The 14,807-nt window shown below is 46.4% G+C and overlaps 1 protein-coding gene across 2 annotated transcripts in view; it reads left to right on the top strand.

Moving 5' to 3' along the window:
- The window catches only part of OSBPL10 (oxysterol binding protein like 10), a 256,126-nt gene that overhangs the window by 174,135 nt on the left and 67,184 nt on the right, over positions 1-14,807 (top strand). For both annotated transcript variants that reach the window (XM_049629891.1, XM_049629890.1), the window contains exon 5: positions 2,274-2,484. In XM_049629891.1, coding sequence (XP_049485848.1) covers positions 2,274-2,484 — 211 coding nt within the window. The remainder of the gene's footprint in view (positions 1-2,273; positions 2,485-14,807) is intronic.

Genomic DNA, 14,807 nt, shown 5'->3' with positions numbered 1-14,807 from the left:
AGACTTTGTGTCAAAAGTCAGTTCTTTTGTACCTCTGAGAAGCGCGTGACTAGGGATTCATTTATTCATTCCGCAGATATTTTACTCTACTTGGAATATACCCTTGAACAGCGCAGATACGATGGTCCCTACTTTCATACTAGCACAAATGAACACAATAAATAAGTAAATTTTAAGTCAGGTTGGAAGGTGGTAAGTGCTATGGAGAATAATTAGTAATGAGGATAGGGGATGCCAAGGGCTGGGCTGGAGATGCGGATTTTTTTTTTTTAAGATTTTATTTTTAAGTAATCGCTACACCCAATGTGGGGCTCAAACTCACAACCCTGAGATCAAGAATCATATACTCCACCGACCAAGCCAGCCAGCTGCCCCTGGAGATACAGTTTTAAATCATGTAGTTCAAGGGCACCTGGGTGGCTCAGTCATTAAACATCTGACTTCAGCTCAGGTCATGATCTCATGGTTTGTGAGTTCAAGTCCCATATCAGGTGAGCTCAAGCCCCACCCCCCCCACCCCACTTTGGGTGAGCTCAAGCCCCGCTTTGGGTGAACCCTGCTTCTGTCTCTCTTTCTCTTTCTCTCTGCCCCTCACTCACTTGCACTCTCTCTCTCTCTAATAATAATAATAATAATAATAATAATAATAATAATGTGGTTCAAGAAGCCTTGTTGAGGAGGAGGTGGCTTTTAAGCAAAGACCTGAAGGCAGAAATAAATACTTATTGAATCCCTGTTGTGCCCCAGGTACTTTTTTTTTTATAGGAGCCAGAATGGCCAGATGTGACCTCTGTTATCTGCCAAAAAAAAAAAAATAAAAATAATAATTTGCATGGCCCAAGGATTGGCGTGCACACTGAGGTGACAACTCCAAGCCATGTCTGTGCAATAGCCTTAACAGTGATTTAGAAAAAAAACATCTTTTCAAGTAATGACGCCTATTTTGGTAAGTAGAATTGCAATGGATGAGGTTTTTGTTTTTTGCTTTTTTTAAATTTTTTTTTATTTCAGCAGATCACTACACAGACACAGCAGGTATCTGTTTTCAAAAAGAAATAGGAAAATAAGGCGTAGCACAGAATGAGTTTTGTGTCCAAGTCCAGCGGCCTTTAAGAGAATTATTGCTTCTCCCCACCTGATACCATCATGATGATAAAGCAAGGATCCTCCAGGGAAGACAGTGACAGAGCGAGTTATGGCTTCAAATTAAGGATGGCTGTTGTTGGGTGGGGGTGGGGTGGGGCTGAAAGAACAATGGCCCAGAGTCTAGAAGCCAGCAGTTGGCTGTAGCCTGTGCTGTTGAGCAGCCCCCGGGACCTTGGGCGGGTTGCTCTGCCTCCCCCACTCCTTAGAGTGACTGCTTATTTGCTAGATGCGTGCTCGTTGCACGTCATCTTGTTTGGAAAGTTGTGGAACGTGAGGGCCATGAACCTCACAAGCGAACCCATCAAGTTTCTTTTCTAGCTCTTGACTTCCTTTCTCCTTGATGTGTCAATTCGAAGATGCAGTTAGCCTCTGGCTTATCTGCCGCTTCTGAATTGAATCCAGGGCACAAAATGCCGTTCTTTACGGTTGTCCTAGCTTTGGCTCTGACGGAGGGCTGGCCCTAGAGTTCCTGGGTTTTCTTTCCTCCTGGTGTCTCACACGGTGTTGGGAGAGAAAGTCTCATCCGACTTAGCATTTTTGGGGTGGTGTGGTTCAGTGCTGGCTTGACTGTGATCTCACTCCTACCCATGCCGGCCTGAAATTTCACTTCCGTTTCTTGAACTTCAAAAAGACTGCCAAGGACATGGGTGCTGGAGCTGGGAAGAAAAGCAAAGACTCAGCCTAGCTCTGAGGCAAAGCTGTGCCTCATCCCCTGTCTCAGATAACCTTTCACATTTCAAGAGCCTTACTGGTGGCTCCAAGGACTTCTCCCTTTGATGTATTTATTGTTCACTTGCCTGCAGGGGACCAGTAAAATGATACATGCAGATGGCCCTGATGGGCCCTTTCAGCTGGACAGTTCTAAAATGCTCCTGCGATCAGAGCCGCTGCTGTGTGCCTTTGGCTACATTCACATAGATGTCACCTGGCCCGCCTCGTCCGAGGACTGCTGTGTACTGAACACCCTCCGAGCTGACTCCCATGTCACTTGCGGTCTGGGGGCGCCCGTTCCTCTCCCCACTCCCCTCTGTTGTGCCGTCCTCTGGTTTAGTGAAGAGCTGCTCCCCAGCCTGTCGAAAGGCGGACCGTTCACTCTCCCCTCCGTGCCGTCTCTTCCCGTTTTGTAGATGATGAACCAGGTGGAAGGACAGCAGAAGAACCTCGTGCACGCCATCGAGTCTCTGCCCGGCTCTGGCCCCCTCACCGCCTTGGACCAGGATCTGCTGCTCCTGAAAGCTACCTCCGCCGCTACCCTCAGCTGCCTGGGGGAGTGCCTCCACTTGCTACAGCAGAGTGTGCACCGGGCGGGCCAGCCCGGCCACAAGCCGGGGGCCTCAGGTAAGACCTTCCAGCGGGCCCTGCTGTGTCTGCGACTGAGTCCCGTGTGTGTGCGTGTGAGTGCGTCTGCCCCCGTGGCCTTCCTCCTCTAAGTCCTCCATCTATCCACCTTCCATCTATCCACCTTCCATCTGCCGATCCTTTTTTTTTTTTTAAATGCTTTTATTTATTTATGTTTCGAGAGACAAAGCACAAGAGCGTTGAGCGGAGGAGGGGCGGAGAGAGAGGGAGACAGAGGGTCTGAAGCAGGCTCTGTGCTGGCAGCACAGAGCCCGATGCGGGGCTCGAACCCACCAACCTTAAGATCGTGACCTGAGCCGAAGTCAGATGCGTAAATGACTGAGCCACCCAGGCGCCCCCCTCTGTCCGCCCTTTTATTCCATCTGTTTCCGCATTTGTCCCTCCCTCCTTCTCTACCCAGATTTGGGATGTGTTTCCCTTTGACCAGTTAGAACTCTCACATCCCATGAAACATTTAACCAACACGTTGACACGAATACAGCGGAACTCCTTTTAGACTTGCTGCTGTCATGTTCTGTACCTCATTCCATTTGTGACTTTGCACGCAGCGCTGCGTTTTTGAGACACATTGCCATACGGTCCATTTTTCTGACCGCGCCTGCCATGTGCGTCCACCGTGATTCGCGCCACACTCTGCCGAAGGACACCCGCACTGCTTCCTGCGTTCTGCCCGGCTCGCCTCGCTCAGCGCCTACCTACCTGCGTGTCCCCTCGTGGACCTGCACGAGCGTTTCTCTGAAGCACACACTGGAAACACTTCTAATTCTTGATCAAGGACCTGGAGATGATGAGGCATTCCCTTAAGATGCCCAATCCTTTTGGAGGAGTGTTTAATCAATAAGCAGATAGGAAGGTATTAGTGAGGATTAAATTCAGTGATAAAGGTGAACATAGCCGAGGCCGGTCATGTCGTGTGTAATTATAAAGCATTAGAATGAAGAGACCCAACAGACGCCTCTTTGAGCTTTGTTGCCGGGGACTCACTTAATGAGGAAACGAGGCAACTTAGGTGATGAAAGAGAAGCTAGGGTCTGAGCGACAGTCTGTAATTCATGCTGTTCTCAGGTCTTCTTTGCCCTCCGTTTCACTGAGGTTAAGAGGGATGTTGGTTTTCCAGAGAAGTTTCTTGGTGTCGTACCCAGCATCAGTTACTGAGCTCCGATCCCGCTAGTATTTGGCCTCTGATACCCGTTTTTTGAAATCGTCACAGACTAGATGCATCATGCCCCTCGTTCGCATGAGATGCTGAGGCTCATAGCAGGAAAATGACTGGCCCATGGCCACTCATCTAAGCAGCAGAGCTGAGGTGAGAGACGGGCACTCCCCATTGGGCCTTTGTTCAGTTCAGAACAGACCACCGGTGGCCCCTGGGGACCTCAAACGGGGGCCGGCGACACTATCTTGCTCACGTCACAATTTTCTCACAGACGGGTATTTTGTTTTCTTTACTTTTCTCTTTATTTGGGGGAGGAGCAGAGAGAGAGAGAGAGAGAGAGAGAGAGAGAGAGAGAGAGACACATAGAATCCAAAGCAGGCTCCAGGCTCTGAGCTGTCAGCATAGAGCCCACCATGGGGCTTGAACCCACGAACCGTGAGATCGTGACCTGAACTGAAGTCGGACGCTTAACCGACTGAGCCACCCAGGCGCCCCTCTTTACTTTTCTCTTTAATAATTTCAGACTTTTCAGAACATTACAAGAATAGTATGAAAAAATTCTCTTACATCCACCTCCAAATTGCCCCAACAGTAACATTTTATGACATTTGCTTCATCACCTTCCCTCTCTCTCTCTATAGCATATTATAATTGTCTAACCACTTCAGAGTAAGTTGCAGAAATGATATCTTCATTCTCATGCTTTAATGTATTTCCTTAAAAAAAAAAGACTATATCATGTCCTTGATATAATGTCTCCTATACAATGACAGTACAGTAAATTAGCATGGATGCATCCTATTCCCCAGTCTGTAGACCTTACTAAATTTTGCCAGTTACTCTGTGAATGTCCTTCATAACAAAAGAAAACGTTTCTGGTGCAGGATCCAGCCTAGGAGACGATGTGTGTATATTCAGGCACAGAGTAAAGATGCCGAAACCTGCTTTTCTTTCTTCTTTCTTCTCTACTTGAAAAATGGAACTTTAATGCTGAAGTCCCCATGAGACTCCTTGACATTTTCTGACCTGGATGGAGTCTCAGTGGCCCTGTTGGGGCTTGGGCAGATTCTGAGTTATACTGGAGGCTATTCAAGGTGTCCGTGATCTCTCCCATAGTATATCATAACTTCTGGCCTTTGGAACCTAATGGGCACATTAAAGGATCTTTCACCGGTAAATGTAAACTCGGACCATTTTGTTACTCCTGAAATGAAGCCCTTACATCTTCCTTCAGGGTTAGTTTCTAGCAGATTTCTAAATTTTTTTTTCCTGATTTAGGGGGTTGGAGGGACAAGGCTCAAGGTGGAATTTCAGAGGTAATGAGAGGTTGAAATGGAAATGATCTGGGAGGACCAAGCAGTGTCTCTGAAATTGTGTCTTGTACAGCGTCACCTCCTTGCATCTTCCTTGCCCGTTCCCGTGCCCATGCCCCTGCCCCATTTGACTTTCCATCTTCTCTTATTTCCAGCCACTTTTTTTTTGTTGTCGCTATATTTATTATATTCACGCTAAAAGCATATTCATCCAATGACAGTCCACAGACTTACTGGTCACTAACGTTCTCCCGTTCTCCTTTCCTCATTTTTATTTTTAATTGAGCATAGTTGACCTACTGCCCTAGAATAAATTAGTTTCAGGTGTACAACATAGTGATTCAGCGATTGTATACACATTACAATTACAATGACAATATATATACATTACAAAATGCTCACCACCGTGAGTGTGTATTACAGTGTGATTGACTCTATTCCCTATGTTGGACTTTTCATCTCTGTGACTTATTTTATGACTGGGAGTTTCTACCTCTTCATCCCCTTCACCCACTTCACCCATCCCCCATCCCCTCCCCTCCCCTCCCCTCCCCTCCTTTTAACCATTTTTTTAAGTTCATTTATTTATTTTGAGAGAGAGAGACAGCATGAGTTGGGGAGAGTTGGAGAGGGAGGGAGAGAGAGGGAGAGAATTCTAAGCAGGCTCCACACTGCCAGTGCGGAGCCCAGGGTGGGGCTCGAACCCACAGAGCCATGGGGTCATGACCTGAGCCGAAACCAAGAGTCAGATGCTCAATGGACTGAGCCACCCAGGGTCCCCCTGACCATTGTCACCAAGGGATTTGGCTGAAGGTTGAAGAATAGAGGGAGCATGAGGCATCACGGTGGTTATTTTGTTTTCTTGTCATCTTTTCGGCTTTTAAAAATGTTTATTTATTTATTTTGAGAGAGAGGGAGAGAGGGAGACAGGGAGAGGCAGAGAGAGAGAGTCCCAAGCAGGCTCTGAGCTAACAGTGCAGAGCACGATGTGGGTCTCGATCCCATGACCATGAGATCATGACCTGAGCCAAAACCAAGAGTCGGGTGCTCAACCGGCCGAACCACCCAGGCGCCCCTCTTTTTCACTTTTAACCCTTTTAAAAATTACATTTCCTGTAACAGCCCCTACGTTTTGAAACATTCTGCGCGTGTCTTTCCAATCTGTTGACAACATTGGGGGAAGAATTGAATTCCTTCCTTCATCCAAAGCATCATGCTTGCCTGCCGTTAAAATGGAGTTCCAGAATCTCAAACTAGCGGAATAAGAGAATGTGGCAACCTGGGGAGCGTCACCACAAAATACCTCTGTTGAGAATCTCAGGGCTCTTGAGGTTGATAGTAGTTACAGCAGCCTGACTCCCCCTGATAAAAACATAATAGTTGTATCTAAGGAAGTGCCAGCCTGGGTTGACGCAAATCAAAATCCCATTAAAGCGAAACTCTGTCAGGGTTTCCTTTAAATGTTCGATGGGCAGGGAGGCACAGGTTACCCACAGCATACTAAATGGACGCCTTGTTCTTCAAGCCACTTTGCTTTCTTTTTTTTTTTTTTTTTTTTTTAAGTTTATTTATTTTTGAGACAGAGAGAGACAGAGCATGAATGGGGGAAGGGGCAGAGAGAGAGGGAGACACAGAATCGGAAGCAGGCTCCAGGTTCCGAGCCATCAGCCCAGAGCCTGACGCGGAGCTCGAACTCACGGACCGCGAGATCGTGACCTGAACTGAAGTCGGACGCTCAACCGACTGAGCCACCCAGGCGCCCCTAAGCCACTTTGCTTTCTGCCCCCCACACTATTTCTTCGCCCCTTTTCTGAATCAAAAATTAATTTGTGGTCTTCCAGCGTTTCATCTTCCGTAGTATTTCCTTGTATCTTTTGGGCAACATGTTGGCTTTGGAGCCTTTGTCTGCAAATGTTCCTCCTTAATGCTCCTTTTATCTAAAGCACGGAGCCACTGAGCGTGCGAGCCACCGACTGAAATCCAGAAAGACTTCAGTATTTGTCTGCCTGCCACCTCTGGGTTGTGGACTCTTAGACTTGTCTCTGATATCGTCTCTAAGATGCAGTGGCCTGAAATGTCTCATTTAACTTCCATTTATGGGGAAGTTTCTAATTCAGATTAATAAGGGGACTTGCCTTTTCGGCCAAGGCTTCTGCATTTCTGTTCCTGGTGACCACGAAATCTCCTTGAATAGCTTGATGGAGACAAATGATTGATGGGGGCGGGGCAGGTGGGCATCTGTTCTCCCGGGTCTAGATGCGTGCCTCCCGGAAAGGTGGACAGGACTCCACCCGCAGCTGGAGAAGGCTGAGCCCCTTGGGGGTCTGGGCTTTAGGTGGGTGGCCAGTGCGGGAGAGAAACGAGACCCTGGAAGTGTTTCGGGGTGTGGAGTACTCTGCTGGCAGTGCTTCTGGTCACTTCCTTGCTTGCAGGTCCTGGTCCAGGGAGCATGGTTCAAAGGCAGAGCAGACTCGTAACCAGACAGGCACATTCGAGTGCCAGGCAAGAGCTGGGTGCTGAGAGAATGAGCGGTGCAAGGCATGTTGGGAGAAAGCTCTGGAATGAGAGCTGCCACAGCAGGTGACCGCAGAGCCTTGGGGAATTGCAGTAGGTGCCCCGCGTGCCCTTGGACATAAATCAGGACGAGAGATCAAGAGATGCGTAACTGAAGAGGAGAACCAGAGCCGAGTTGCATGTGCTTTCCCTAACTTGTCTTTCCAGTAACTTTTTCTTCTCTTTCAAGATCCGTGGGGCTTGTCGGTCAGGAAGCCAGTTGCGTTGGTCTTTCCATTTTGGGGTTTGGCAAAAAGGGTCCAAGAGGTGAGACTGTCATAAAGCCTTCTTGGGCTCTCTGGCCGGTGGCCTTCCTTCCGCTGTGCTTTTTTCTTTTCGTTTCTGGTTCTTTCCTTTTTTTTCCTTCCAGAGATGCCTTCAGACTCCTGGTGTTCCTCTCTCTCCACCTTGTCTCTGTCTCTTACACCTTCTTTCCTGATAACCTACTGCTTCTGGTGAAAGTGTGCCCCACATAAGTCACCTTCCTTTGTGTTGTGGTTAAAAGCCGAGATGGAAACGTGCTGAGTCCTCCAGCAGATAGCGTATTGGGGGGAAAAGAAGAAAAACTAACTTTGTAGAATATTTCAGGTGGGCGGACTTCTTTCGTGGTTGTTACAACTGTCCAAACAGAGCTTTTGGGTGGCAGATTCTCCCTAAGGAAAGCAGTTAGACACGAACATCCTCGCTTTCCGTTTTAAACGTGCCTTATGTTGTCTCCAAGTTTGTAAACATTAAGCTTACTCTATTTTGGGAAACCCTCGTAGGTTTACTGAGTGTAGGAGGCATGGATTCACTGTGTTGCAGGAAGAGGGACAGGTGCTGTCATCTGTCACCGGCCTCTGGATAGAGTGGCCTCCCAGCCCCGGCATGGGGACCGCAGCTCTCAGCACTCCAGGCAAGGCTTAACCCAGGGCCAAGGACGGATTAGAAGAGTTTCACGGTCAGACCTTAAAGCCCACGGTTAAATCCTCTGTTGCTTTCTTTCTGCCTCTCGTTGGTCTAAAACACGTATAGCTGCTTTCTCTCTTTCCCGTGTGCTTCTGTCTACCTCGGTGTGTCGTGTAAGGAGTGGAGGCATGTGTCAGAGCCTGTTTCGAGGACCGGAGATGCCATTTGGTGGACCACCCTCCGCCTTCCTGTTCTCTTCTGTTGTATCACCTTTGAAGATCTCCGGCTACTTGGCTTGACGGTCTGTCAGCAGGTGCCTGATAATATTTGTTCCCAGTTGTCATTTCACTTGGATGTCCTGGTCTGTTCTCGACCATCTATCCTAGAGCTTTCTTGACTCACTTGCTGTAGGTGTGCCCTGTTTCCTCACCCGTCAAACACCATCGATAGCAAAACGCACCATTATCCTCCCTGCTGCTGAGAAGGAAGAGCTGGCGATGAAATCTGACACACCACTGAGCGGGGGACAGACCAGTGTCTGAGACGTGGTGGTGCGGAACAGGAGTTGATGAAGTATGGTTTAGACTTGCATCTTGTTTTAGGACACGATCGTGAGAGTCTGTCTTTCAGTAGAGTAACGTGGTCGACTTCTTTCTTTGTTTCAACTGGTGTTTTTCTGTTGGTGTCCTTCATGCTTTTCGTTTTTCTGCTTCCGTGTCACCTTCTTGTTTTCTCTCTCTTTTGCTACATAGTCTGCTTCCTTGACTCATCGCCTTCGGCGTTTTGGGAAAAGTACGTATATAAATCCTAGTAGCGGTTACAGTACATTTTTCAGGAGCATTCTTTAACCTATATTTTTTTTCTCCCTTTTTCCTTTGCTCATTTGTTTCTTCACTTCAACATAGGAGTGGCATCATATGGTATTTGTCTTCCTCTGACTGACTCATTTCGCTTAGCAGAATGCATTCCAGCCCCATCCGTGTCATCGCAAATGACAAGATTCCATTCTTTTTTGTGGATGAATAACACACACACACACCACACCTTCTTTATCCATTTATCAGTTGGTGGACACTTAGGCTGTTTCCATAATTTGGCTACTCGAGACAATGCTGCCAAAAACATAGGCTTAGCCTATACTTTTCTAATCCTCAGAGTCAAGAATGACACCTCTTTTTGACTCTCGTTTAGTTGTAAGCCACCTACTTCCAATTTCCTGTTTCTCTGCTATACTCTTCCCAATTTTTGATAATATAACGTGGTGGGAGGTGTTGTTAATATTTTAATACTAATTCAGTACTTCATGTGATAACGGTCAAATCTTTTTAAAAAATAATTTTGACTCAACATTCCGTTATGTAACCATGTTTAGAAAAATTACTTCAGTTTACTTCCAGGGCTGGGACTAGGGTGAGCTGAGTGAGGTACTCAGCTTGAGCACACACTGAAAGGGTGCGGATGTAATTAAGATAAATGATGTTGTTTCCTTGAAAAAATTTTTTAACGTTTATTTATTTTTGAGAGACGGAGCGAGAAAGCATGAGCAGCGGGGAGGGGCAGAAAGAGAGAGAGAGAGAGAGAGAGAGAGAGAGAGAGAGAGACAGAGAATCCGAAGCGGGCTCCAGGCTCCGAGCTGTCAGCGCAGAGCCCGACGCGGGGCTCGAACCCACGAACCGTGAGATCATGACCTGGGCCAAAGTGGACGCTCAACTGACTGAGCCACCCAGGTGCCCTGATAAATGGCGTTTTAATGAAATGTTTTTAAACCAAAATTAATGCAAAAATAATGAAGGATGAGCAAAATATCAAAATTTTAAATTAAAGACAGGATTCAGCACAGTGAGGCAAGGGAGACGGAGTCTTATGAGACTTTTCTTTCTTTTCATTTACTTTGGTTCAAAAATACTGTGTGAAAATGTCATTTATCTCGATTACTGAGTGTCTTGGTGCTACTTTAAAATTTACACCCTGGGGGGGGGGGTGTCCTTTTTACCTCCCCTCATGCCAGTTCTGCTCAGCTGTGTGTTTAACTGGGCTCATTGCACACTACCAGTCCAAAAGGACTTTTCTAGTCTCCAGCTCCTAATTGTGCTTCTGTTCATCATATACTGGTACATGTCCGCAGGTCGTTTTGAACCCCCAGAAGGTGGAAACTTTTGAGTCTCTCTAGTGCTATGGGAAAACCTGCACTGTATAGAGTTTAAGAGTCTGGGCTCTAGAGCCAGGCTGTCTGGGTTGTAATCTTGACTTTACCACCCAGTGGCTATTTGCACCTCTGTTTCTTAATCTGTCAAATGGGCATAATAGTAAGACTTACTACCTCATGGGTCGTTTTTAGGACTAGATGAGTTAACACATATAAGGTGTATACACTAGTCCTTGGCACTTCGCAAGAGCTCAGTAAATGTTGACTTTTTTTAGCAGAGGGAAGGTAAGTTAGCTCCAGACAGCATGGTCCCCTGGCCCCTGACCCCCCCCCCCCAAATCTGTAGACTTTTATTTGCATCTTCTGACAGTTAGTATTGTAGCAAAATTCATAATTCTTTTGTTTTCCTTTAAGGCAAGTCCAACTTTTCTGCCTTAAATGATTGGAAAAATATTCCCTTGATGTTTGTTATTCAAAAATATTGCCGAGTTTCACGAGCTAGGCATTCATTATACTCTACTTTCCTATGAGTTGGACATTTCAGCGACGAAAAGCCTAAAAAAAGATTGCCGGGCTGTGCCTACATGTGTCTTTTCCCGTTGACTTTGATGGAATGTGGTAGACTGTATCGTCAGCACCCACGGCTCTGTCTTCAGCTCAGGCTGTTTCTTTTCCTTTCTTTCTTTTTTTTTTTTTTTTTTTTTTTTTTTACATTTATTTATTTTTGAGAGACCGAGTGTGAGCGGGGGAGGGACAGAGAGAGAGGGAGACACAGAATCTGAAGCAGGCTCCAGGCTCTGGGCTGTCAGCACACAGCCCGACGTGGGGGCTCGAACCCGTGAACCGTGAGATCGTGACCTGAGCCGAAGTTGGACGCTCAACCGACTGAGCCACCCAGGCGCCCCAGCTCGGGCTGTTTCTTTTCTGCTGTCGTCACTTGCTGTTTCCGTTCCATTGACCGGCCCTCTGTCCATCAGGATCTCTTGGATCTCTGTTGTGCATCTTTGGGATTCTCTTCTGTCTCACTGTTGCCTTGCTGCTCTTTGCAGCTGTACCTGGGGGAGCTTCCTTGTCTCCACATATTACCTATTTGACTTTCTATGGTGTTGATTCTTCTTCCCAGTTTCAGTGTTAATTTTAACTCTACTAATGCTGATTCACTTTCCTCATAATTCCTTAGTGCATCTATCTCCTTTTTCACCTCAGTCTGTTTTCTCCTCCAGCTTTCTGGTCTTGTTTCATAGAGGCTCCTTTGTTCTGTGTCGTACTGATGAGATGCCTTTCCCGATGTTTTCTCTGATGCCTTACGTTAGGAATTTCAGAGAGGTGCTTCCTTCCTCTAAGCCTTCCGAGGATACCGTTTCTTTTCCCCAGCTCGGTACAATCCTTTTGATTTATTCTGTGTTAGAATTTTCCTCCTTCGTCCTGAAATGAAGCAGGCCTATCCAGACTCCTAAACTAAGCGATCATTTATTGGAGCACCCGGGTTAGTACTGACTCACTGGTTCTTTGTGCTGAATCCACAGAGTATACAAAAAACTACATTCCCCAGCATGCATTGCTACCTTTGTTCTTCCAGTCCTGGCCTTTGTCTATCCCAGGATGCAGTGTGTCACTGCCTGTGAGACTCTGCTTCCCTCCCCATTATCTCCTGGGTTATCACCTCTGAATGATGGTGATAGGGAGGTGAGGGAGGGACAGAGTTGAGGTGTGGGAAAATGAAGGGAGCATTGTCTTGATTGCCTTTTTAAGATTTCCTAATTACTCTTGATGAAATTTACTACTTGTATAATTTTTTTTAATTTATTTTTTATTTATTTTTAATTTATTTATTTAATTTTAATTTATTATTAATCTTTATTTTTGAGAGAGAGAGAGAGAGAGAGAGAGAGAGACAGAGTGTGAGTGGGGGAGGGGTAGAGAAAGAGGGAGACACAGAATCCGAAGCAGGCTCCAGGCTCCGAGCTGTCAGCACAGAGCTCGACGCGGGGCTTGAACTCACAACCTGCAAGATCATGACCTGAGCCGAAGTTGGATGCTCAACCGACTGAGCCACCCAGGAGCCCCTAATTTTTTTTTTTTAAAGCACTCCTGTATTTATGAGCTAGTTGCCCAGTATTTAAGATCTGAATCCAGCTCTCAGTCCCTGAGAAGTAGTTGGTTGGCAAGACAGGTGTAAGAAGTCTCTTTCCTCCTTTCTCATGGCAGATTCTAGTGTCTTGAACTTTGGGTTGGTTTTCTTAGCCCAGCCCCATGTATCCCCATCCATCTTATTATTTATGGGGACTCCTCCCAAGTCTGGAGTTTTTTGGGGGTTTTTTTTAGTTTATTTATTTTGAGAGAGAGAGAGACAGTGAGAGAGAAGGCAAGAGAGGGGTAGGGACAGAGAGAGAGAAGGAGAGAGAAATCCAAGCAGTTTCCATACTGTCCGTGCAGAGCCTGACGTGGGGCTTGAACTCCCAAACCATGAGATCATGACCTGAGCTGAAATCAAGAGTCGGATGCTTGACTGAGCCACCCAAGTGCCCCTAAAAATTTATTTTTTAAGTAATCTCTACACCCACCATGGGAATCATAGGTAAAAACCCAAGATCAAGAGTCACATGCTCCACTGACTGAGCCAGCCAGGCGCTCCTCACCTTCTTTCAAATGGCCTCAAGAACTCATATACAGATGCCATTTTGCCATTAAAAAATGTGGAAAACACACATACTAAAAAATTTACCAATTTTAACTCTTTTTAAGTATCTAGCTCAGTACAGTGTTGAATACTTTCACATTGTTGTGTAACCAACCTCTAGAAAACTCTCCATCTTGTGAAACAAACTCCATACCCATTAAACACTAACTCCCCTTCCCCTTGCGACCACCGTCCATTTTACTTTCCCTCTCTCTTTTTGCCATTTCTCATTTTTTTTTTTTAACTTTTAGGAGGTTGTGAAACTCACATTCCTTTTGAAATTTACTGTCTCTGAAAGTCTTAATAGTCATTCATTCATTTGGCATGTATTTATTGACCGCATGTTGTGTGTCAGACCATATTCTAGGTTTTGGGGACACAGCCACGAGCAGGGGCAATATTGTCTCTGCTTTCAGGTGCTGACATTTTGGGAAGGAGAGAAACACAGTAGACAAACAAATGAGCAGGGTGAGCTTAGATAGGGAGTTTAGATACGTGCCGTGAGGACAGTAAACTGACGGGACCGGGCGTGCTTTGGGGATGGTGCTTTGGATGGGGAGGTCCCAGGGGGCTTCTCTGAGCAAGTGATGTTTGAGTCAACCCCTGGATTTACGCAGGAGAGCTCTCCCCCAGGTAGAACTGGGGGGGGGGGGGGGGGCGTGTTCTGAATGGGAGGAGCGCCAGGCGCGAAGGCTCTTGACCGTAATGAACTTGGCTCGCTTGAGGAATGGAAAAACTACCAGCCTGACTTGAGCCCAGTAAGCAATGAAGAGAAAATGAAATGAGACTGGGCAGTCTTGCAAGCCAAACAGCTAGATTATGTTCCAGTTGCCACGAGGAGCCACTTGAGGCTTTTAAGCCACAGCTATGTGATCGAACACCTGACAGTTAGAAAAAAAAAATTCTGCATAAAACTATGCTTGTGTAGGATAATCCCGTACACAGCGACAGGCACGCTGCACATATCCAGCTCTTTGATCTGCCTCTGTTACTTTGTTTCCATCAGCCAGAGTCTCCCCAGTGTTAAAAGCCTGGGATACTTGCAGGTTTTTCTTTGACTAACTGTAATGAAAAGGTTGATGGGTATGATTACTTTACAGGTGGAACTCCTGAGACCCTGAGAGGTCGAGTTCTAGTGCCCATAAGGCAGGATCCACTTCAGCCCACCTTTTCTTCATCCCTTATACCTGCTCTTAGACCAAGAACATAGCCTCCAGAGGGAGGGTCAGCTGAGTTTGAGATCTTTTCTTATTCGAATGGTGGAATTGCTATTCGCAAGAGGAAAGGGAATTCCCTGCCATCACTCCTGTCCCCATTAGTAAGTATATATAGATAGTCTGTAATAATACCTGACTCGGAAATAAACATATGAGAGCTAAAAAAAAAAAAAAAAAAAAAAAAAGTTTTTGTTTTTCCCCCAAGGATTGAGGGAAGATTAGAAAAATGCTTTTGTTTTACGAGACTGGTGTTTGTAAAACGTTTCTTGCTCGGGTGGAATGAACATGTGTCCTTAGGGGCTTCCTGACATTGGCAGAGGCGGGGGCACGTGATGCAGGCACCTTTTCA

Source organism: Panthera uncia, chromosome C2, assembly GCF_023721935.1.
Source record: "Panthera uncia isolate 11264 chromosome C2, Puncia_PCG_1.0, whole genome shotgun sequence".
In the NCBI taxonomy this organism is placed as follows: domain Eukaryota; kingdom Metazoa; phylum Chordata; class Mammalia; order Carnivora; family Felidae; genus Panthera; species Panthera uncia.
This window is presented reverse-complemented; position numbering and strand designations above follow the sequence as displayed.